General features: G+C 45.8%; 1 protein-coding gene across 2 annotated transcripts in view; it reads left to right on the top strand.

Moving 5' to 3' along the window:
* The window catches only part of NME7 (NME/NM23 family member 7), a 2,086,428-nt gene that overhangs the window by 258,681 nt on the left and 1,801,557 nt on the right, over window positions 1-26,190 (top strand). For both annotated transcript variants that reach the window (XM_069636474.1, XM_069636473.1), the window contains one exon: window positions 226-333. In XM_069636474.1, coding sequence (XP_069492575.1) covers window positions 226-333 — 108 coding nt within the window. The remainder of the gene's footprint in view (window positions 1-225; window positions 334-26,190) is intronic.

Below are 26,190 nucleotides of genomic sequence, written 5' to 3'. Positions count from 1 at the left end.
TTTACCTCCCATCAATTACTCTGCCCTAGCCCTCAGCTGCCTCCTTGCTTTCGCTCCCACTCACTTCAAATGACTGTTGACTTGTGTTAATTGTGGATCTATTCCCATCATTTCCACAATATTGACTATATGAAAAATGCATTCTTTATCTCCTGTGTCTTGCCTTTAGTGTATACCACTTAAAAATAAATAAAATGCATTCATTATCATAACTTGTTCTTGCAGAGTGATGAAGACCGATGCGCTTTTGTTGCTGAATGGTATGACCCAAATGCAGCTCTCCTAAGACGTTATCAGCTCCTTTACTACACAAAAGATGGCTCTGTTGAAATGGTATGTCTTGCCTGAATTACCAATAATTGGAGAAAACATGTTTACTTTCTTTTAATAATCTCCCTGCCTTTGATTTTTAACATCTTTTTTCCAATCTTCCCCTGATTTATTATTTTATTTCAGCAGACTACTAACACCTACATTCCCCAGGTGGGTTCACAATAGGCCACACCATGGGTAAGCCAAGGCGCTCTGAAACCACTACGACGGAGCTTTGTTGCAGTACAAAAGTATAGAAACATAACATACCATAATCTACATCAACTCATGTTTTTTGCATGCTTCACAAGTTTTTTTTAAGGCAATGCTTTAATTTGTCATGCAGTGTCCGAAATGTTTTTCCTTTTGTATACCAAGTTGTGCCAGTCGTATTCCCCCCACCTGGCGACCAGGAATGAAACGCAGCATAAGCTTTGTTAATATTTGGTTTTTATAGTCTGTTATGCCATTGCACATTTCCCGTAAAGATCTTGGTATTCTTTCATGCTCCCATTTGCGACTCCTGTGTCTCATTAGTCACATTATAGAGACCAATTCCACAGCAGTTCCTATTGATAAAGTATCGGGTTGCCTGGCCGGCGTCCTTCAAATTCTGTCAATTTGTTATTGTGACCAGACGCCATGCCTCGTAAAAAGTATCTGACACCGTTTTAAGTATAGTATAACTAAGGTGATGTTGTCCCAGAGTTTACCATCATTTGCTAGTACTGACTGTGGAGGCATGGAATGAGAGTCCAGCCAAACGGTGGTAAAGTGATTGGTAAGGACTTTTATTTATAGAATAAACAAACCAATTTATCCCTAGCCTAGACGTTGTTTCCCCACCTCAAACAAACAAAATCTTAGGAAGTCGGGAAGTCTTTGTAGTCCAAATAAAAAATTCACCGTACTAGTTGAAACTCCTTTTTTATTCCTACCACTAATCTAAGAAAAATAGTTATTTCTAAAACCCTGGAGAATGACTCCCACCTCCTGGTTATGTGTCGTTCAAGGTGCAGCTTTCTCAAGCTCAGGGAATGTTCCAAGTTTATAATTAAAGGAGAGATTCACAGGTTCAGAACAAAAAGAAACAAAGTTCCACGATTTCATGGTGGGGCTAGGAGAATGGCTCTCCTCCTAACTTGCTCCACCAGTTCTTTGTAAGCCTTGTGTAGGCTATCTTATCTTCAACTTCTTTAACACATCTTGTAGTTCCCTCAAAGGGTTTCCTTGCTTCTCTACTTTCTCTTCCTTGCCCAACTGGGACAAGGAAGAGGTTTGTTGATTACCTTTGGGTCTATTGAGGCCAGTAGCTCTCGTACCGAGTTGGAACAAAGACTTTGGGCCTCATTACACGGACGGCGGTGGACCAAGGTGCTATTAGCACCTTGGTCCATGCCGGTAAAATACTATGACCGCCTTGGTGGAAAGGGGAATTACCGCCCTATTCCAAGGTTGGTGGGGCGGTAATTCCCCCTTCCCCCATTGCCCTTCCCCATTCCCATTTTTGCCCCATAGGGCATAATGGGAAGGGGGAAGGTGCTAATTACGGCACTGCAAATTGCGGTACCATAATTAGCTCCCTGGTCCCTTTGCGGGTTGGTTTTTAACGCCTGCTTAAAGCAGGCGTTAAATTCTCCAACCCGCAAAGGGACCTCGTAGTAAGGCGGTAAGGGTTTACCGGTACCGGTAAAATACCGGTAAACCCTTACCGCCTACCGTGTAATGAGGCCCTTTGTCTCCTTCTCTTTTAGAAAAGACATTTGTCCTGTTGATTTCAAAGGGGCACTGACTCCTGGCAGGATCTGCTGTTGACGTAAATGAAAGAGGAAGACACCCTCTTGCACGCTGTTGTGTGTTGCAAAAGGTATCCTCTACCTCACATGCACGTGCCCCGGGGGCTGGCAATTTCCATGCTTTACACCAGGAGAATACTGTTCTCGCCAGTGATGCTCTCAAAGACACCTGGGTCCGGGAGTTAATCTTCCCGAGGACGACTTCCAAAGGATCTGCATCTTCTATGTTTGAAGGCAAATGTTTTAGCACCTGCCCAGGGTTCAAAGTAAGTCTCTTTTGTATGTGCTTTGAAATTAATTTACATATCCCAAGGCTCCTTCCCTGACTTTTTCCCTTTCCGTCACCTGTTCTGGGCGGGGAACGTTTCACTGGTTCTGCGTGGGGCTGTTTTGTGATGTTTTGCTTCTTCCTTCTTCTTTCGTTGGGGCCCACTTGGCTTTGTACACCTCGACTGTAGGCAGTTTGGGCATTTGGTGCAGACCTGACTGCACAGCCCTTACAGGTAGCTTATTGTTCACCCTTCTGTCTGTTTCTCGTGTAACCGCTTACAAGGGGGCCAGTGCTGGAGGTTTCGGTGTCGTTCCCGGACTGCACAGTCTATCCACCACAGGTCACGCCACCACCACACATTCTCTCCGTTTCAATTATGCCGGCTCGCAGTCGACTATCAAAGATGAGGAATACGTGGAAGGACACAATTCATTTGAAGAACACAGTACTTACCCCTGGCAATGTTCTTTCGACTGGATGTTCCTCCCATACATTCCTCATCGCCCTCCCAACTATCCCAGAGTAGAATTTCCCATGCTATTACAGCTTTCGTTCCTTCAAGGCTAAGTACGGTAATTCCCGTGGTTATGCGGGTATTTCTACTGTAAGAAAAAAAACAGAACTGAGCCAATGGGCGCTGCCTGTTCTATATATGCCTTTGATGACATCATCCTTGAGACGGAGGCCCTTGAGGAACATCGAGTCAATGCTATTGGCGCAAATATCAAAGATGAGGAATAGTTGGGAGGAACATCCGGTCGAAAGAACGTTATCAGGGGTAAGTAACTTGTTCTTCTGACTTATTATTTTGTGAACACTCCTTTCTTTTCTGGTGAACACTATCCCACACTCTTTTTGGTGATTCAGTCGTAAGGATTGGCAATAGGTTTTTTAGTATTGGCCCATTTTATTTGACAAGACGCTACTAGGACTGCCTTATTATTTGATGGCCCTAGCTTGCTCCATCTTAGATTTAGGTTTAGATTAAGCGTTTATCTCACCCATTATGAAGTTCAATAAACACCCCATGAACTGTGATCACTTGTGTCTGTCTTTCCTGTTGCCAACATGAGTTGCTTACAGACCCAAGGATAAGAAAGCATAACCACAGGGTCAATGACCTTCTGGATGAGAGAAAGTATTCCTGGCAGGGTAGTGTACCAGGGGTACATTAAAGAAGCAGCTAAACACCACCCAACCGTGCATGGGGACGAGGTCCTCCAACAAGCCCTCTTCTTTGTTGCAGTACCTGATAAGGTCAAATATCAGGTCTTGTCAAGTGAGTCACTGATGGGGCTCAACAGGGGCGTGAGAAAGGCCAGGGGAATGGAGACATTCTCTTACTTTGTGGAATTGTGTAAATACAATCATGAGAAAGGCCAGGGGACAAAAGCCATTGCCTCTAATTTGTGGAACTGTAAATAGAAGTCTGAGAAATGCAAGGGGACGGGAGACCTTCCACCTACTTGTGAACTGTTTTCATCCAGAAGAAGGGAGTCATTCTTCTGGACTTAGAAGATACTGATCCAATTTAGTTCATTTATAAGTGTAAGGGATAGAAGTAGGGTTTGGACACAAGACGATGGACTTTTTAGTAACAAACATTCTGACAGCTCCTTAGTTTTTGTTGCGGCAGGGAAACCCCTCTTAGAGTTCGGGATATTTAGGTTTCCTTCTTTCTTTTGGTATAAATAAAACTATTTGGCTAAAAGCATGCTAGCGTTGTGTCCGTCTCCTCTTTCCACACCCTTGAAGCATTCTGTAGTTCTTTCCAGCCACATACACCTCTGGCATCACTACGTAAACACAAAGGGCAGCGCGTTCTCAAAGCTTGTGACTCTCTGTGTACATGTCAATTTTTCAAAGCTTAGAACTGGTGCCAATGAGAATACTCTGCCCTTGTGCTCCTGCTGGGCCATCCACATCTCCTTCCTGTCAGCGTTTCTTGAAGAGAAGATGGTGTGTTTGTTTTCTTTACAGAACTGTCAGGTGGAGTGGGGGTTGGGAACCTTTAGGCACGTCCCATTTCTTACTGTAGGTATAAACCAGTGTAGGTTTGTTTGGCCAGTGATTTGGGTAGTTGGTGTGGAAAGGAAGAGTTAGGAACGTGTAGGCTATCCCACCAAAGCCCTATAGGGTGTGATGGCTTACTGAGTTAATATATTGGCATCTGTACCATACCTATTCAGTGCTAAACCTGCTTGGCTCCTGAGGCACTCCTAAGATTTATGTTTTTTCTTGTCACCACTGTGACGAGGAAGATTTCTCCTGAGGAATGCTTGGCTCTTTGGGTTCCCTGTACCCACCCGGCTTTCCCCCAATTCTCGTTAGCTGTATCTTCACTGGGGAGTGCTACCGGTTTTTCCCCAGGGATCTTCGGCCACTGTTCGTTGTGCAGATGCTCAGCACGTCTTCCTGATTTAGCTGTTGGACCACACGGTCCACCTGGTAGAGGCCACACCACTCCACTGCTGGATTCTTCCTGCTTCTGCAGCGAGTTTAGTTCCCTTCAGCTTGCATAATTCCTTCTGGCCTCTTCTTCAGAGACCGACTGTCTCTCGATGCTTTAGGCAGTGCAGGTTTGAATTCCCCAGGCCCTGCAGGACAGACAACGCTAGCTTTCCTTGCGGCTCCTCCTGCTCCTGAACAACCCAAGTCCTTCCTCTGTCTTTACTTAATACTGCTGGGCTCTTCCTAGAATAACATCAATGTTTGTTGTCAAAGCCTTTGAACTTATCTTCATGCCTCCGAGTGGTCACCTCATCAGAGTTCTTGGGTAATCATTTCTACTGTTCTGTACGTTTCTTTGTTTTTTGTTTGTCTCAGCCCTATCTGTTCTTGCATTTGCAGTAGTAGGTTCAGTGTGGGAGGGAGAAGGAGTCAACAGGACCATAGAATCTGGTAACAAGGGTTTAGGGAGGTATTTCATGGGACGGGACTCCTTATCCCCATGAGGGGAGTCTCTCCCTATGAGGTCCTTCCTCTTTTTACCACTCCTATAGGGTTGGGGAGGACTATTGGGCAGTGACCTCACCTACCTAGCTTCATAGGGAAGGGCTCACCTCTGGGGAGAAGTGATGAGATCCTGTGAATCATCACAGTGCACAAGAAAGGCTGCAGTCGGGAAACTGCACATCCTAAGAAGGTATGATTCAACCTCAAGCCTTTGTTGCTAAGTTACTAATCTGATCCTGGGTTGGCCTAAATCCATATGAGTATCTAGTCTGTTATCTCTAGCAAATCGCTCGGCTCAGTCTCTCAAACGTCAGGGACTCATTATCACCCAGAAAACCCCTACCCTACCAAATGTATTAACATTATGCCTATTTGCAGCCAATCATCATCCCACAACCCCAGGAATGTACCTTTCCTTGTGTTCAGTGGAAAGTAACCACACAATCTCACTTCAAATTCCATCCCAGAAATGTGACTTTTGTGGCAAATCAGTATGAGGAAGCGGACACTCTGAGGAAATTTCTAACGTGTTTATTTAAGAATAATGCCTAACTTTCCCTATCACCTTGAGGTATTCCCTACCTATTTTACTAACTAAGGTGCTTGTCAGTCATCAGTAAATGTCCAAAGGAATAAGTCAGCTGGCCAAAACTAATGTTAACTGACCCTACCACTATTCTAACAAACTAAGATCTGGAGAATGACACCCTTCTTCTGATGGATGCTTCTTGTTTCTTGTTAATTTTCAAATATTCTCTTGTTGCTTTCTGTTGCGGTTTCTGTAGTTCTCTTTCCAGATGTTTGCCTTTCCTTTCCTCTTTAAGGATCACTTTAATTTTCCTTTGTCAAATCCTTTGGTTCGTACTAATGTAAACTGGGTAAACGTGGAAAGTGGCTTTTCCTATAGGTTGCTTACAATCAGGCTTCAACCTTTCTTGCCGCAGTCTGACTTGGCAGTTTTATTAGGCATGATCAAGTACCCTGAATGTAGTTTTTAGAGTATGGTTGAACTGTGCCGAACAATCGGGGGTAATGTGAAATACACCCTATAGCAACTCACAATTTTGAGTGAGCAACATCTATTGTATGCATTCTATGTTTGTTTTAATTTGATCCGTGGTTACATTGTGTATTATTTGGTTTTGTCATTCATGTCACTATATTTTGTGAGGATCCATATCATTGTTTGTTTAATGTCTTGACTCCACATCTGTTTCACAATTCACATTATGCAACACATGTTCTTTGTTGGATAAGTATGCTACCGCAATAAATAGTTATTATTGAGAAACACATGGGATGCTTTTCTTGACTTCTCCAGCACTCTACCAAATCTATTAATTGATTAGAATAGACACAACACATTGAGTAGTTCTACAACATGGTGGTCATATTTGTTGTTTTTTGCAATACACATTGACCCTAACTATGTCTGCCCACACAGGGTCCCCCCTACTTTGTGGTAATGTAGTCTGTCTTGTGTATCATTTATTCCTGAGGCTTCTCTGTCGTTCACTTCATAATATTCTTTCTCTAATACGTTCCCCTCGATGTTCAGGATTACTTTCTTTGACACTTGTTAAATTCTTTGGTTCGTGTTAATAGATTCTGGGTAATCGTGGAAAGTGTTGTTTGTTTAATATGTATTTATGCTTAAACCTTTCTTGGCATAGTCTGTCTTGTATATTATTAAATCCTGATGCTTCTCTGCCCTCCACTTCATAATATTTGTTCTCTGTTATGCTCCCCTCAATATTCCTTGAGTAACTGGGTGTTTTCCCGTCTTCGTAGGATAGTGTGACCTGTGCTCCATTGATCACTCTCTCAGGATTATTTATGATCCTTCTTATGTCAACAGTCTTCAAGTTCATTAGATTTAGTTTTACGATTTTGTCAATTGTACTTAGATGAGATTCTGTGCATGCATAATGAGCCCCGTTCGGCTTCCCGGTTCTCCCGTTCACCCTGTTACCTTTACTTTGTAGGGGGAACTTCACCGGGGCCCGTGCTGGCATGATGCCTTCTCCTTCACTTAATTTCTCTGTTGACTCTCCTTCACCGGTGTCTTCTCCGTGCAGTTCTCTCTCTCTCTTTCTCTCTTGTTGTGTCCCGGTATCTTGACGAAGAATGGAGTGTTTGCCAATTTCTGATTGGTACGATGTCTGCGTTGTTAGTCAGGCAGCCTGCCCACCACAACATCCTCCTTGTCACACCATTGTCCCCCTTTGGGCTTGTGTGGATGGGCCTCTGATCTCTGTAACCCAAAGTAACCCAAAGTAGGCCCACCTCTTAAGAAGAAAGTGCATGTTTGTCTGTAAATTAAGTTTATTGTACAAAGGGCCGGGGAGTGATGCTGTGCAGTCAAAGTAACTTGAGTCTCCTCGAAACACACTAAGATCTTATGTTATGTACATTTTGCAACACCTAACTCACTCCCACATATTTTATTACTAAGTCTTCCCCCCAAAACATGATTGGTCAACCTTATACAACAAAATCTAATCCCCCACAGTTACCACACTCTCTGGACAAATGTATTTAACTACCATCTTCTTTCAAAATACATTTTCATCATCTCATAATTATAGCACACCCCTTTTGGGATCTTTCCGTAGTTGGTTGTGATGTCGTTACATGGTTATATATTCGCTCAACAAACATAATTCATTACTGATTCCATCTGGTTAAGAACCTCTAACCCCAAAAGTGATGCACATGGTCTTTGCAAGAACGCTTCAACAATATAAGAAGGGGGAGAAGCTAGCAAGTTCCCTTTGAACTGGCGAGAAGTGTTGAGGGGTCAGAAATGTGAGGCGGACAACTTAGTTTTCATCTTTAACCATTTTATTAAATAAAAAGGTTGGATTAACGCCTCACTATTCCTACCCTGACGAGGATCACCCTGCCTAACATAAACTAAAGGAACCATTTTAACAAAAGGATATCTGACCCTCGCACCTATACAACAAATAACGCAATAAGGAAATATTTGTCAATTTAGTTCATCAATAGTGTACAACATATCATCTGCTTCGCAATATAATTAATGTCTTTTATTATAACCTCGGTGAGTTTCCCTTCCCCAGATCTAAACAAGGACTTTCTCCATGGTTCAAAGGAAATCTGTTTTCACACAAAGTTCCAATACAGTTTTCAAGGTTTTGTATGAAGTTCTGCTGCTTCAATAAAGTATCTCCAAAAATCATAAATTCCCACTCCTCCTGCAATAAGAACTGTCTCGCATTGGTTTTCTTCCCATAAGCAACGACACATGTCTTGATCAGGATAATTGTCAATACTTTTGGTTTCAAAAAGAAATAAACTATTCCAACTCCGCCTGGAGTAGGAACAAACCTCTCCTTTGTAGTAAGAACAAATGTCTTTGTCAGGATGGTTTATTTCAAACCTGAAAGAACTATAACGTTTATTCAAAATGTTTTCACAATTCTTCAACTGTCACAAATCAATGTGAGTTGTTTATGTTAGAACCACTGTTCAGCACTTGCATCTACTAATAGCTGGTTTATGCCTTTGCCAGACTCTTTTGGACAATGTCTCTTGCCCCAAGTGTTCACTCGCCTGCCCATCTACTCCTTCAACAAGACCAGAAAAGTGATTGAATGGTAACTTCCAACTTAGTGTAACAACAACTTCATTGGACCATTTAAGCATCAAACTTAAAACATGTTGTTGGGGAAACAAGAAACCACATCTCTTCAAGATTTCTTGGCAGCTATGCTCCCCTCACTCTGAATAATCTACTCCAGAAGGGAAGCCCGTTTGACACCTTTCTTTTCCCTATGTACTAACAACCAAATTCTGATCACAAGATAGTCTCTCTTTTCTCCTTAACTTTGGCAATGTAGGTTATCATCTGACGATTTGTATTTCATAGCACATAAGCAGTAAGCTCTACAATCATTAAGCCTCTAAGTATTCCCTTCTTGCCGTGAGTAATGTTTGTTACACTGGTTTTGCTGGTGTGTTATAAACTCTTGCATTGGGTATTAATTGTAAGCTTTTGGAACAATTTCAGCTTTTCCATGGGGTTTTTGGGCATTCCACTCTCTCATGTGCTTATTTATACAGTAAGTTGCTTATAACAGGCATAATTTGTGTTGGTTTCATATAGTTCGGTATTCAAAATTACTTCTATTATCGCTTTCACTCACTTGCGAGAGAAATGGCATGGTGCGACCATGAGGGCAGCATAGCAGTGCTATGGAGTCACTTGCAAGCGGTTGACTCACCGGATAAATCGCTAGATGTTCACAGGTGTTCAAGGCTTGTGGCTTCCCGCGGTTGGGTAGACAGCCTCCTCTGGTGGTCCTGTGCTTACGCCATGACGAAGGGAGCCTCCTCTGCTCCGTAGAGGGTCAAGTGCAATCCAGCCACCTTGAACCCCACAAGAGGAAACTCTTCCCTCACTGCTGCTGCGTCCCGCGGCGTAAACCTTGCACAACAGAATATTATCTGGTAAGCGCCTTGTCCTCACACAAAAAAATATTATCGGTTAATCATCTCTCGTCCTCGCGCTTCTCGCTGCCTGACTGTTGCAATAGGGAGAGTCCCAGGCAAAGACTTTCTTGGGACCCACTATGCTTCTGGCAACTCCATGGTCCCAGCGTCTTCTCTCGCCTGAGGCTTCCTTCTCACCTGCAACCACGGTCCACGCTGTTTCTTACTCTTCCACTGCTCTGCTTCTCTCTTTGTCCTCCACCAAAAGGGGCTTTTTAAGACTCCCAGTCCCCTTCAGGTGTAGGTCAACACTAATTAGGATGTCACTCCCATAGTGGTGTTCCTCTGCCTCCCTCTTCCTCGTCTCAGTACTAAGAGAATTATGGGACTTCCCTGACAAGAAAGCTCGCTTTTCTAACTCTGTGTTTTGTTGATTTGCTTTTTATTTTCCACAGCATTCATTGAAGAAATATTATACAAATCAGTTTCCAGGTTTGGTTTGATAAGAGGAATACAGTGTTCTAAACTTTTGGTGATTATTATTCACAGACTGCATTACCTTCTTTTGAGTCGGGGAAACATTTGGCTCTATGGGTATTATTTGCATTTGTACCACACGAGCTTTGGCTGATTGTATCCGCATTTAGGTATTAAACCAGTGGATCTGTTAAATTATTGTAGCAACAAGCTATATTAGGTATTAATATTTCTTACTTGGGGGAAGATAAATACTGTGTCTCACCCCATGAATTCCTCTCACTTCCCTGAGCCTTTTCTCCTCCCAGGTGATCCTCCCACAGAGCACTACCCCGAAGGTCAGGATCAAGAAGCATCTGCTTTCCCAGGCCACCCGGGAGAAGACCTTAGGCAAGGATTTGGTGAGGGATCCATAGGATTCCTCACTGTATCTTATCCGCCCAGGCTTGCTGCCATCCTCATTTCACAGTAATCTATACGACTACCATTCCAACATGCCTAGCCTTTGGTCACATCCTGTGCATTCCTGAGAAACTGACACCCATAAACCATTTCCCAAATTTACCCTTAAGCATCCCTTCCACCGGGTTTATTACCTAGCCTCATACTGACGCTACCAGTTGGCTGGACTTTCCTGGACAATGAATAACAGACTCCCATGTACTTAAAGAGATTACATCTCTTCTCCAAAATAGTATCAAGTCATAAAAACCAGAGATGGCCATAGCTGATCGTATATCAAGATCCTATAGATCTCTCTCTCTCCCCACCCTCCTCATATGCTTATACCAAACGGTATATCCACAACATATGTGCATCCATTATTGGATCTGAATTTACATCGTCATGATTGCCCATGACGTCGGAATCAGCACTTCTTTGTGACCTGAATAATACTTTTTCAAATTCTACAGAATGAAACAAACTAAAAATAATCACATTCATATTGTCTGCCACACCTGAACACAATAGCAGGAACAATTTGAAAAATATATAATCAACTATCCTAATATTCATCTAAAGTCCAGATGTTCCATTGTATTTCACAATAACAGCATCTGGTTTTCGTTCGCTACCCCTTTTCTACCAGAATGAACTTCGAATCCCTAGGCCTTACTTAACTTTGAGCCTGCGATTGCTCCTGTGCCGGTCGAGGGGCACCCGTATCCTTTCGTACGTCGCTAATATGAACCTAGCTCTTGCTGCCATCCACCTTCACAGCAGACAAAGTCGCAAAAATCACTCGGAGCGGCCCATGGAAATGCCTCTCGTTCCAGCTTCAGACAAAGGATTGGACAAAAAACAGGTTTCCGAGGAGCAAATGTGGTTGTCAGGTTCCAGATCTCATGCAGAGGTAGCACACACTCCTGCCTCCCCTCAAAGGTTTTTGGTGCCTGTACTAGTAGTAACACAAGTTTGCCACAACCTCAGTGGCGAAAGAAGGTTAGGGTCCATGGCTTGGATCGGTAACGGGTCTTAGGTTAATCAGGAAGAGGGAGAGCTTATGGATGGGTATGGGGGAGTTAGGGTAAGATATGGTCCTTGGCTCTTGTTAACACATGCTGTGTTTGGTCATTGATTGCCTTTCATGACTGGTTTTCATGCACACCTTCACAGACAGATGCACACACTTCCAAGTAAACATACTTTGCCTGTAGATTTGTATATAAGCACTCACATAATGCCACACAAATCGTCCTAGTTACCTCACTGGGTATGGTAATGCATGCACTGATTGTCCCAACACCCCCCCCCCATAGCATTGAATACACTCACAGAGCATCCCTCTTAGGATTCACCGGCCACAATGGTGCTGTCATGCTTAGCAAGGAAAAGAAACTCAGTAATGCTTATTATCACCAATAATGGTTAAATGCACTTAGCTTCGATTTTCTTCTGTAGTCCGAGTAGCGTAGGGCACTCTGCGTGTTCCCTTTGAGCAGCGAGATCAGGTGCTATGAGCGCCATGCTTAAGCTGCGAGTCTATAGAAAGCAACAATTGGATGCTGAAGTTATGCCGGTAGACATTACAACACGGCGATCTTAAGAATCGTATTCTACTAAACAATCCAATATGTCGAGTAATAAGTTGGTTTAAAGGCATGTGTGCGGGTTAGTGGAGGAAAAAAACAAGTATACTGGTAGAGTAGAAAATGTCAAGCGGCTACGCCGCAGTACTTAGCTTGCAGGCAGTGGAACCTGGAATGAGGATCAAGTAGGACGTGACCCCCCAATGGAATTTCCTTTGGGTCAGGCTCAGGAGAAACTCTGGAGTGCATCTGTTCTGTTGAAAAGCTTAAGCACAAACAAGATTTCCTTGTGTGCGCATGCACGTTGAAGCGGTGGATTGCGGAGACCTTTGACTGTAAATTAATTTCCTGGAAGATGCTAGGGATTGTAGTTTTCGTCCCAGCTTCCGCGTAAGATGCTGTACATGGATATTGTCTATTTTCAGTGTCTGTTGTGCATTCTTGGTTTTGTCTGCTGGGCTCTGGCTGTTTGGAGCAACCCACACCTGAACATGGGGCAAATATGGCACCTCTGTGGAGTACACATGGTTTGCACGTTATTAGATTTAATGCTGCACATCTTCTCTCAGTTACTACCTCACCCATGACAGTGCCCCCAGCCACACTTTGCCACCTGCCCCCTGACAGGCTGGTGTACAGCTTTGGATTCTTTGCCGTTTTCTCCTGTAGACTGTGTGAGATACCAGAGTATACAAGACAGACACAGGGTAAGTGCTTCACAATTTCTTTATTTAAATAATAAATGGGGTTGGAGAGACACCTGCCTTGCCCTAACTCTAGGAGCGGTTTCCCTACCTCAGCAAAACAAACTAGTGGACCTGTCTTTGTCAGGATGCCCAAAATAAATCTTTACAGTCCTGTGTTCAAAACATATTCAGGCCTTTCAGGTAATATACCACAAAAACCATCCATCATCTGGGGAAAAAACAATAGTTGGCTATCTTTCAGATTTTACTGGCCAGGGGGAGCTTCTCTTCCCCGGTCTTACCCTAGTGCAAAGGGGGGAAAATCCACTCCCCCATGTCTTTCATTTTCCCAAAAGACAGGGATGAGATACAATCACCTAATCACTGTCTTCTGGGTGTGGGCCGATTGCATTTTAGTGCCAATCGTGTGTTCAGGTTAGCCCAGCTTCTTTAGTAGTGTGTGTATACCAAGGAAAATGATTGATTGAGAATAAAGTGAGTTGGGAGGGCTGGGTCCCCTTTCTGTCTGGTTTCCCAGTATTGCCCTTTTCGTTTAAAGTAGACTTTTGCTCCTAGACAAGGGGTGTGAGGTTAGTTATGTTGATTATGCCCCTTTTCCTATTCTCTTTTAATGCTGGAAAAAGGGGGCTTGTTACACTTTTCTTTCAAAGCGCTCCGTTCCCCTCACCATAACGTACCTCTTAATTTTGCCGCCACAACTCAGCTCTCTCCCTCGCTGTTCCAGGTTCCTGCTCTCCCTCCGTAGTGGGTGCTCAGTCCTTGTTGTTCATGACGTTCCGCTCCTTCTCCGTAGCGGGTACTAAGCTGCTCTGCATCATGACCCTCCTGCGGTTTCTGTTGTCGGCAGATACTCCATGCAACGAAGGGTTGTTCTACCAGACTCTCAACCTTACGAATACCACTTGCATCCCCATAGCCACTTCTGGCACCTTGGATACGTTGCAGGAGACTCCGGTCACAGCCACGATGTTTACCTGGACGCCCATGCCTATTTCCGTGCTCTTCTACTTCTCTGTTCCTCAATGGTTGCTCTTGCGCTCTGCCTCTACTCTTTTCACCTCTTCGGTTCCTCCACTTCCAATAAGTGTTGCTGCCACTTCCACCACTATTAAGGCTGTTGCCTCTTCCAGTCCAACTCCAGTCGTCTCCTCTGCTACTACCTCCTTTCTGGGCCGATCCCTGTCCCTCTTCCCTTTTGTTGTCAGGTCTTCTCATAGAGACAAAAAGAGGACTAAAGTGTTGCGGCTTGAGCTTCCACTTCTTGTCTCTCTAGATGCAGTTTCCTTCCTAGTTCCTGTAACCTCAGAGGGTGGTGTTGCTTTACAAAAATACATACATTCATATGATATATCTGGGTTTAACTTGTAAGAAGAGGTGGGATTCTGTATGAATTTTCTGGGTTTTGGTGTTGAAATTCTGTTTCTTCCCCTTGATTCTGGGACAAGATCATCCGATTTGTCACAACTGTTGATGAGAGCACACAACCTGTGAAGATACAAGCCTGACACTCTCTTAGTTAAGCCCTACGGTATTCCCTAAAATCCTCACCAAGAATCTCTGCTGACTTGTGTGCATCCAATGCTGCGCGTGCAGGCAAAAGTGGTGTGTATAATCTGTGCCCTGTAACTATTTCATGGGGACTAAGGTGGTGGTCCTTCCCGGGCTGATTTCTCAAATAAAACGGGACAAGCGCTAAGCAATGAAGCCAGTTCTTATGCTAATCACTACACATTTTTGACAACCAAATTTTAAGAACTCCATTCAAACGCTCCATGATTCCCTTGGCTTGAGGGTGGTACACCGAAACACAACCTCTGCATAATCGCCAAGAGCGAAGTAATTTCTGAGAACAAGGCATTAAAAAAGTGAGTCCCAATTTCAGACTTCAGGACCTTACAAATTCCCCACTGTGGAAAGATCTCCCTCACCAAAAACTTTGCTGCAGACTTAGCATCAGGGTTTATGCAGGCACCAACCTCAAGCCATTGGGAAAATGGGCAAACTACAACAATGAAGTATCAAAAATGTGCGGGGCTGCCAAATGTACCGGCACACAGTTTACATTTTCTGGGAGTCTGTAAATGGCAAATATGCGCTGTGAGAAACCTAGGGGTATTTTCCCAAGTAGATCCTGAGAATCCTCTATTCAGACTGTATGGGGAGGGCTGTTTCTTTCGGATCGGTAATGGCCCAAAATGTCACCCTCACAATTACGATGGCCGAAAATGCCGAATTTCATTTTTAGACACCCCTCTTACACCACATATGTGGGGGGTATATGATATAATATTAATATGGGGGACTACGGGGGGTCTCCCCCCGCATATATATGTGGTGGAAAGGTGGTTTAAAAAATAAATCGGCATTTTCGGCCGTCGTAATTATAACGGTCGCAGAGATCACATAGATCCTTTCGGATCCCAACGCGGAGGGTGGACGAGCGAGGGTGGATGGATAATTGGCAAGGAGAAAAAAGTCTCGGAAGCCTTTATGGGATATGCAGGCCCCATTGTTCTTGATCCAAGAGAGGCGGGAATACCATATTAGAACAAAAGCAGGCAGGGAGGTGGGTCAGAGGAAACAACAATATAACTTTAAACTTAACACCTATTTCTCCAGCATTGGATCTTTCATGGATTCACATGCTTAGAATATACCCCGTCGTCAGGCTGGGAACCCTCGGTACCTTTTATAAAGACGTTTTCCATAGGAAAAATTTCGACACTTCTGTGTCCTATCTATGTCATTTTGGGCCGCTTACGCATGCCCCAATAGGACGTAGCAGTATAAATGCCCCGCCCCCGCGGCTCCCTTCAGATTTCAACCGTCTTCCAAAGTAGTGGGATCAGCTTGCGTCATCTACTATTTTTGCTAGGTTGTTTTTTCGTTTTTCCTAATGTCTGGAAAAGCTCTTTTTCGTTGTGTGCTACATGCGTATTAAAGAAGGTGTATGAAGGAGATGGCCATATGGACTCTATATATTGTCTCCACCCTCACCATTCGGCAGACAATTGTGACATCTGTAAAAGCTTCTCCCAGAAGACCCTCAAAGACGGGAATAGGCGGTTGGTGGCTTGGTTGAACGACGGAGCGGGTGCGTACCCCCCTTCGGAGGTAGGCTTCACGCATAGCTTGGCCTCAACAGCTAAATCTCTAGGGGCCCCCGCCATTCAGTATCAGCTGAACCTCTGGCGAACAAAGTGCGTTCGATGGAGAAAGGCTTATCAGAAAAACATTCCACGAGAGAATCTTCGTTGAAAACGAAAACCTCGTCTTCCTCCTCGTCAAAGAAGGAGAGAAAAGACCTGTCATATCCTCTGTAGATGACGAACGTGAGCAGGTGGCTGGGCCTGCGGAACTTGAGCTGCAAGGGGTTGGCTCTGTGACTCTTTCGAGCGGGCCGCATATCCCGGTTACAACTCCGTTGCTTAATCCTCAAACTGTTTTATCCCTGGAAGTTCTGTCTACATTACAAAACTTGTTGAAGAAATTAGATGAAAAGTTACCTCAGGTTGCTGCTGCAGCAAGACCAGTCGACGACGAGCCTGGCCCTTCCCATCGCCCGACTCCTATGGCGTCGACGGCGGCGCCGGTCCGTGAAGGCCTTCCATGTGCGCGCCCGGAAGAAGAGAACTGCCGGAATCTGAGTCAGAGAGTCCATATCGGATATATCGTTATCGCCCTGTAGGGACCCGACCTGGGAGTCGGAAGCAGAGATGGAAGCTCCAAGAAGCCCAGCCCAACCGTCGCCCCCAGATGAAATTGGTTCTTTCCACGCGATGATGAGTAAGGCTTGTACCGAATTTGGACAGGCTCAGGAGGAGGAGAAAAAAGACTGTTTTTTGTTCGATCATATGGGAAAGAGGAGAAAATCGGTGTTTTCGGTCCCCATTTTAGATCATGTATGGCAAGAGGGACTACAAACGATGCGTCATCCGTTCTCAGACCCAGCAATAAAAGGTAGACTGGAAAAGAAATTTAAGGCTCCCGAGTCTACTCCGAAATGTTTGTCCTCTCAACCTGCTCCAGAGTCGGTGGTATCGGCGGCTGCGGCAAGAAAGGCAAGGTCTCAACATAAATGCACAACTCCTCTGGAGAACGAGGCCAGGAGAAAAGATGCCTTTGGCAAAAAGGTGTTGTCGGTGGGTGCAACAACGGAGAAGGCCGCCAATTCTCTAGCTATTATGGCGAGGTATGCCAGAGAGAGGTGGCATCGTTTAGCACCCATACTGGAACATGCGCCAGACAAACACAGAAAGGCTGTGATGTTACTTGTCCGAGAGGGGAAGAGGCCTCTAATCACGCTATAAATATTGCTGTAGACCTGGCAGAATCAGGCTTAAAGCAGGTTAACAACGGAGTGGTTCTGAGGAGACAGGCATGGCTCAAATGCACCAACTTTTGACCTGAAGTGCAATATAAAGTGTTGGATATGCCTTTTGAAGAAGACCTTCTTTTTGGGGAGAAGGTGGAGGAGGCCTTGAAAGGCATGAAAGAAGACTCTGACACAGCACGTTCTCTTGGGGCTCTCCAGAGTGGCAGACGTTTTCGTTCGTTTTGCCCCTTTAGAGGAGCGTCGGAAAATTCCCGGTTCTCGTCATCAAGGAACCGTACTTTCAATAGACCGTCGTACTCCTCCCAGGGCTACAGGCGGCTTCTCAGACTGCAAGAAGACGTCGAGACTATCAAGCCTCAAGGAAAAGGGGAGGTTACTCATTGTCATTGAAGGACAAACAATCAAAAGACCAGCAATGACGAGTTTCAGAACGACCTGGGAGGCAGGGTGTCTCACTGTGTCGACGAGTGGGAAAAGATAACCTCGGACCGGTGGGTATTGGACACTGGGAAGTTCAGTCATTCCTTACAATTCAAAAGTAAGCCGTTGCACATCTCACCAGTGTTTTCGGCTCAACCCCACCTGAACATTTTAAAGCGGGAGGTAGTACTTATGCTACAAAAAGGGGCTATAGAATTGGTACCTGTGTCACAGAGAGGTCAAGGAGTGTACTCCCGATACTTCATCGTGAATAAGCCCAACAGAAAATGGCGTCCCATTCTCAACCTTCGAGACCTCAACAAAACATAAAAAAATCTGAAATTCAAAATGCTCACACTTCAGGAAGTGATCCGGTCGATTCAACAGGGGGATTTTCTGGCGTCGTTGGATCTCCAGGATGCGTATTATCATATACCAATACTTCGACGTCACAGAAAGTTCCTAAGGTTTGTAGTCTGGCGGATCCACTACCAGTTCACAGTGCTCCCATTCGGACTAAAATCATCTCCCAGGACGTTCACAAAGTGCCCAGCCCCGGTTGCAGCATGGTTAAGAAAACAGGGGCATCATGTTTACCCTTATCTGGACGATTGGTTAGTGAGGAGTCGTCCCCTATGACAACGCAAGCAAGTCTAGAGGCCACCATGCAACTTCTGCGACGATTAGGATTTGCAGTCCACTTCGAAAAGTCCTCATTAACTCCCTTAAGAAGCTTAGTGTTTTTGGGTTCAGAGTTCGAAACTCAGTCAGGATTGGTGGGACCATCTGTGGAGAGGATCCACAGCCTCAATCAGCTGGCAAGACAGTGGAGAGTCAACACCAAAGTGTTGGTAAGGAGATATATGTCTATATTGGGAGCCATGGCTTCGTGTATCCCCTTGGTGAACAACTGTCGCCTCTTCATGAGGCCAATTCAAGAATTCCTGGCAGACCGATGGGCCCAGAGCCAAGGACTTTGGTCGGACAAACTGACCGTCAACAACAAGCTCCTACAGGCACTTCGAGGGTGGCAAGTCTTCGAAAACCTATCCAGAGGGATTCCCCTGCAGGAACCGGAGTTTCACATAACCATAGTGACGGACGCGTCGCTGACTGGATGGGGAGCGCATCTGGGCTCTCTCCAAACGCAAGGCCGGTGGTCGTTGGAGGAGTCACTCCTTCATATCAACGTGCTGGAGTTGAGGGCAGTGCATTGGACCTTGAAAGCTTTTCTGCCGCACATAAAAGGGTCAGTGGTGAGAATACTGAGAGACAGCACAACAATGTTTTACTTGAGAAAACAAGGAGATACTCGCTCCAGAACTCTTTCCACCGAAGCTCAGGAAGTATGGTAGTGAGCTCTACAACAAATATAACTATAGTAGCCCACCATCTTCCGGGAGTAAAGAACGTACAAGCGGATTATCTCAGCAGGGAAATGGATCAGATGCACGAATGGGAAATGAACGAACATCAGTTGTTGGAGATTTTCAGAAAGTGGGGACAGCCTTCTCTGGATCACTTTGCGATGAGAGAGAACAAGAAGTGCAAACAGTACGCCAGCAGATGGCCACAGATCGATTCACTGGTGGAAGCGTTCTCCTTCCCGTGGACGGACAAGTTTCTATACGCTTTTCCCCCCGTTTCCACTCATACGACGGACCCTACAATGGGTTCACAGATACTGATGTCAAGTGATCTTAGTGGCTCTTTATTGGCCGAGGAAGGCGTGGTTCTCCGACCTGCTACAGCTATCAATAGTGCGGCCAGGAAGGTTTCAGAAGGTTCCGAACCTCCTGACCCGGGACAAGGGAACAGTGTGGCATCACGATCCGGACAGCCTCAACCTGACAGCATGGCTCCTGACTTCTCAGAGTTTGGTACCATAATTATTTCATCGGATTGCCGTTGAATTTTGCAAACCGTGCAAGCTCTGTCCACAAACACTTCGTATGCATGCAAGTGGAGGAGATTCTGCATGTGGTGTGAAGATCAGCCAGGGTTAGAGCCCCTGAATATAATTCCGGAACAGCTTCTGCCATATTTGCTGCATTTAGCAGAGAGTGGGTTATCTTTTTCATCGATAAAGGTTCACCTGGCAGCCATTTCAAGATTCACGCGAAGAAGGCATTTGTTACCATTGTTTAGTGATAGGCTGATAAAGCCCTTCATGAAAGGTTTATTTTGCACATTTCCACCAATTAAAAAGTTTCCTCCGAACTGGAGTCTTAATCTAGTGTTGGCGGAATTAATGAAAGCTCCCTTTGAACCTATGGCTTCCTCATCTATGAAATTCTTATTGTGGAAGTTGGCTTTTTTGGTGGCTATCACTTCAGCATGACGACTCTCTGAGATGCAAGCATTAGTCATAGATCCTCCATACTTGAGATTCTTTAAGGACAAGGTGGTGCTGGCGACCAACCCTCATTTCATACCGAAAATTCCTCTTGCCTTTCATAAACATTCATCGATTGTACTACCTACATTCTTCGCGACTCCTTCATCGGTCGCGGAAAAAGCTCTCCATACATTGGACGTGAAAAGAACTCTAAAGTTTTACCTTCATCGTACTCAGAAATTTAGAAATACAAAACAACTGTTTGTGGTTTATGGACCGTCGACAAAAGGAAAGGCGATCTCAAAACAAGGACTGGCTCGATGGGTCTCGTCGACGATTGCCTTTTGTCACTCGAAAGCGGGGAAGCCACTCGAAAGGCGTCCGAGAGCCCATTCCACGAGATCAACTTCATCTTCGGCGGCGTTGTGGGCCGGGATTCCGCTGGGAGACATCTGTCAGGCGGCATCCTGGTCGGTGACACATACATTTACCCACCATTATTGCCTCGAACGGCAGCATGCAAACGATGTACAGATGGGACGAGCAGTCCTACGTCATCTGTTTCAGTGAGGTAAGCCCTGTTCAGGGGAATGTCCTTTAATCTATATATATATATGTATATATATTGTAATATATTATGGTTTATTCTTTTGAAGCTAGCGTGTAACCGCTGAAGTTTAAAAAAAAAAAAGAGAAAATATGTGGTTGGGAGGTTATTGGTTTGCATTCACACTGCCAAAATCAGGAGTACTGCTATACAATCTATTCTAAGCATGTGAATCCATGAAAGATCCAGTGCTGGGGAAGGGAATAGTGTCTTACCTGTAACTCCATTTCTCCAGCATTGGTATCTTTCATGGATTCACATGCGCCCGCCCGCCTCCCCTACATGCAAACAATATATACCCATCCTACTTTGGGGGGGTTAAAATCTGAAGGGAGCCGCGGGGGCTGGGCATTTATACTGCTACGTCCTATTTGGGCATGCGTAAGCGGCCCAAAACGACATAGATAGGACACAGAAGTGTCGACATTTTTCCTATGGAAAACGTCTTTATAAAGGTACCGAGGGTTCCCAGCCTGACGACGGGGAATATTCTAAGCATGTGAATCCATGAGATACCAATGCTGGAGAAATGGAGTTACAGGTAAGAAACTATTCCCTTATCACACCTATTTCAGACCAAAGGGGAGGCCGTCAAAATCAGTACCTTTATGGCAGGGCACCAGAGTTGGAAACTACTTAAAAAACGGGTATCACCCCAGTGGTATAAAAACAGGACCAGGAGATTCCCCTCTTTCCTCTCAGTCTTCCTATGATTATTCCACACAAGGATCATTTTCAAACCCATTTCATCTCCCCTCCCCATTTCCAATTAATACTCGGAAGAAGAAGAGGCAACCGAGAGTAGTGAGGATTACCCATAGAAACAACATGGGCAAAGCAAGGGAAACCTACTGTAGAAACGCCTCCGATTGTCCCACTAATAGTCAGTTAGGGTCAGGCATTTAATAATGATCCCTTACACCCGACTCCACTTGTCTCTCTTTTCAGGACTGAAGAACAGGCATGTCCTGTTAATTGGAGTATTGAAGGTCAGGCAAACCCAAGCCTGACCACACACCTGCAGCCCATTGATACACCACAGGTGTATAAAAGGAGACTGCTGAAAGAGCAGGGAGAACAGGAGTTGGGGGGGGGGGGGGCAGAAAGGAGGCTATGTGGCTGAGTCCAGCAGGGGATCCCTTTTCAGTCGAAGTCATATTTTTGTCAGAAGCAGAGAGTGAGCTGGGGATGCTTTCTGGATGAGAGAAGCCAAGGAGTGGCAGGAGCTGAAGGCTGGAGGAGAACGGCGTGCCGATACGCTGGCCTGGTGTCTGTGAGGGGCTGCAGCATAGAGAGGGAGACGGAATGAGGCTGTCTGCATCCTGCTGTCATCGTTCAGTGGAATGCTTGTTCCCTTGGGACCTTTGCCAGCCCCAAGGGTGTTTGAGGGACAGGTGGTGAGACCCTGACCTCAAACCCCCGTATTCTAAAGGGACCACCAGTCGGGATGCTGCCCGGCGAGATTCGTGAAAGTCAATGGGCCTCATTACGAGTCCGGCAGTAACCGAGCCAGAAAAACCGGCAGGTTACCGTCGGACTCGTATTACCATTCCGCCTCCGTGATTCCCGGAATCACCGGGGCATTACGACCCTGGTGACTCGGGAATTCCAGAGGCGGAATTGTGTAAGTCCCCATTCCCATGGAGCCGCATAGGACTCCATGGGGATGGGGACCATGGAAACACTGGTTCCGTCTGACAGAGCCAATGTTTCCATGGCCACCTGCAGGCCGGTGTTGTTAAACCCGACAGGTCAGACCTGGCGGGAGTGACACCTCCCGCCTGCAGGACTCTTAATCAGCCGGTCCAGAAAGAACAGTGGTGGTGGTTTTATCACCACCATTCTTTCCGGACCGGCAGGGTCGTAATGAGGCTCAATGAGTGAGAAACTCAGGAGCATACATCTGACTGCAGCTGAGCGGGAGAAAGGCACAAACTGTAAAGTGGCACTTAGTCTACTATTGTCCATAGGAAGAGGGGCATAGTGGGACGTGTAGTGAAAAGCTAAGTTGTATGAAAAAGCCAAAGTAGTCTGAGACCTGCACATATGAGAAAGTTAAAGGGGTCTAGGACCCATGTAATAAAGAAGAAGAAATACTTTGAACACAAGCATTGCCTCAGCCAAAAGGAAGCCAGTATTGTTTCAAGGAAAGGCATAAAGGTGACTAGAAGGGTGAAATGACCCAAAAGTAAAGGAAAGGTGCAAGAGCGAATTAAGTGTGCAAGAAGCACAATAAGGGAAATGACATGTACATGGGTGTACAAAAGTAAAGTGAATCAAAGGAAGATGCCAGGGGCACAACACAGTGATAGAAGAGAAAGCCAAAGAAGGTACCAGTAGGCACAGTGAAGTGAAGGCTAACAAAGGGGTGCAGGAATCACCTGAAGATGAAAGGATATAAGAAAAGCAAGTACAGGAAATACAGAAAGGGGGCAAACATCAGAGTGGCTGCGCTTCGGAGGAGCAAAGGAACCTGGCGTTTTCAAAGGTCTCCGATTCTCCCCCATGAGAAGGTTATTTGAGAAAGGAACTGTTTATAGAGGAAAAGGTACATTCCGGACAAGTTGAAATGTTGTGTTTCAAACTGAAGTGGCCTAAGGTTGGGGAAGTGAAAACTTCAGAGGCCTAAGAGAAACTGTGTTGTTAAACTGAACTTGTGTTTGAAACTGAATGGGCCTGAGTTTGGGGAAGGGAAACCTGAGAAGTTAAAAGAAGAATTGTTATATTTCTTTTGTTCTGTTGAACTTGGACAAGTTAAAGCCTTGGGAAGGGAATCCCAAGGTACTAAAGACATTGAAATTATAATTATCTGAGACTACTGCAAGGGCCCTGAGAAGAAGGTCTTAGGAACAGCCCTCTTTGATTGAACTCATTTTTGTGACATTGACCAAACTACACCTGGTGAGAAGACCACCTGAAACCATCCTTGGTTTCCTATTTTCTGTTGAACCGCTATTTTTCCTTTTTAATGACTTCGTCACACATTTGTAAAGAGTGAGGGCAAGCATAGGTTTAGACACAGACGGATTATTGTTTTGGACTTTCAGACATCGATGACCCTTAGAATCATCAGTTGAGGGACCCATCCCTTTAGAGTAGGGCCAGTTGGCTATTACACCAACCCCAGCATTGTATTAAATAAAGGTTTTGGTACTATCTCCTGCAGCTCCCCCCTCAACCATCATTAAAGACAAAACCTGGTGCTCTACTATCCAAGAGGCACTCGTAGGCAGCAAAATTGACACCCTGAATAAGAAAATCCTATCTCAACAAGCGACATTCAATATTGTGCCCATGACCGCTAGCAACAACTGCCCTGCTCCCCCACCCCCACCCACACCAGCAACCTTTCAGTTTGTCTTTAAAGATCTATCTGAAACCGATGTCACCAAACTGATTAATAGCCTAAAACACTCAAAATACAAAGGCGACATATGCCCTGTAACCCTTGTCAAAGACTGTGTCGACATTCTGACCCCCATCACTACCGCCATAATAAACTCTTCATTCGCTCAAGTACTGTTCCTGAAAAAATTCTCCCTGGACCCAGCCGTTGCCTCAAATTACAGGCCGGTCACCACTGTCCCATTTCTCCTGAAAATTCTGGACCTAACTGCCTAACTACAAGTTCAGCAGTTCTTGGAGGACAATGACATCCTAGGGATGTGCCAATCCGGGTTCCGTTTTAGGCATGGCACATAATCTGCCCTGGTTGGTTTAAAAAATCAATTAAATGATATCAGGGACGAAGGCAAGTCGGCCCTACTCCTCCTAGACCTACCTGTGGCTTTTGACCTGGTCCACCAGCAGATCCTCTGCCAACACCTCACCACTCAAGCTCATTTCTCACCATCAACCACTGCCTGGATAGCACCCTGTGATGCTGGAAATGCATTGGAGGGACACGGCCTCCGTATCCTTGTACTTTACTGCTTTTTATCGTGTGTTCTGTCGTGTTTTCCGCACAGGAGTTCATGTGGGACTCCTGGCGGTGCAGCTCTTTTGATTTGTGAACGGACCCGTGGGATACCCTTATGGCACCCATGGGTGGGGGGTACAACCCTGTGCCCCTAATGTATGTTTTTGGGCACCTGTGGGTGGCCCGCAAGCAGGGTATGGGCTGGTGGCAGCTCCATGCTGAATTTGACAGGTGCGCGGAGTATCCTCCATTTTGGGATACCCCGGCCCTGCCATTGGGATCAGTTGATTCCTGATGGAAAACAAAATGGCCCCTGTGGCCTCTTGCTTTCTATTACCTATTACCTTGTTTTCCCAAAGTGCTAGGAAGCCCCGACTCTGTCCCTTCCCCCTGACTGGCTGTTGGGTGGAAGTGCCATATATGGTGTTGTTGTGAAGGCCCGGCCAGACTAGCTGGAGCCTTCCCGGTGATGTATGTTGTGGGTACCTCCTGTGGGTGGGACCTGGGTGAATAGAGTGTGTGACGAATATGCATTCTGTGTTGTGGATGTCTAGTATCTGGTGGTTGACACAATGACTGAGATAGCCCTGCCCGAAACCGGTATAAATGCAGCTTGGATCGTTGAATGGCTCGGTACTTGTCCCAATACACATAACTTGTTGTGAGTGTCTGGAGAGAAGTGAATGGCCTGAATACCTTGTGTGCCTGATTGGCTGCCTGCCTGAATGCCCTTAGTCGTGATTGGATGCTTGAGTGTGACCCAGCGGAATGAATGGGAGATCAACAGTATATCTGGGGACCTCTCACTGCTAGGAATCGTGGTCAGAAGCTGAAGTCCACTACGACGAGTAACTGAAGCTTGACCTTGAAGCCCTGCTGGACGAGAAGAATTGCTTTTGCTCTGCTTCACAATCTGAAAGCTGCTGTGTCTCCAAGGACTGACCCAGAGAGGACCTGGTAAGGCGCCCTCTTCCTGAGCTACGAGGGACCATCATGCACCAGCTGATCTTTGCCAAAGCTCCCTGGTAGACAGACCTTCGACAGGCTGCCGACCCGAGACGGGGACTGCCGCGGAATCTCAAAGAGAAGCACCCGGACTGTTGTTCGCCACTGTCGACGACCGTCGTCACCGACCGGAGCCGCCGTGCTCCAGTTTGCCTAAGAACTTCAATTGATCATCAGATGCTCTTGTCTGCATCGTCGCCCGCTTTATCCCGCTGGAGAAGGCCTGACCGTTGACGCACCGAGGAGCATCTGCCGGTGGGTTTCCCGCCACCTAAAGACCACAGAGACGCCGACGACTCGACGCCCTTGCTGGGCCACAGTTCTTCATCATCTCTTTGCGGTCCAGAACTATCGTCACCGAGGTGCCCCGCACGCCTCTTCCTTGCAGGACGCCAACGCTCTGTCATCGACGAGCACCGCTAGGAACGAAGCTGCCACTTCACCGCCATAGTTCAACCTGTTCTCCGTCGGACGTTCGACGACCCGTGACTCCTGCCTTAAAGGGAGGGCACTCAAGAAGGGCCGTCGATTCCCCGACACCGAACGTCGAGTTCTTCGA

Source organism: Ambystoma mexicanum, chromosome 7p (assembly GCF_040938575.1).
Source record: "Ambystoma mexicanum isolate Mex_15411 chromosome 7p, UKY_AmexF1_1, whole genome shotgun sequence".
NCBI classification, from domain to species: domain Eukaryota; kingdom Metazoa; phylum Chordata; class Amphibia; order Caudata; family Ambystomatidae; genus Ambystoma; species Ambystoma mexicanum.
Note: the sequence above shows the minus strand (reverse complement) of the source record. Positions and strands in the feature narration are given on the sequence as shown.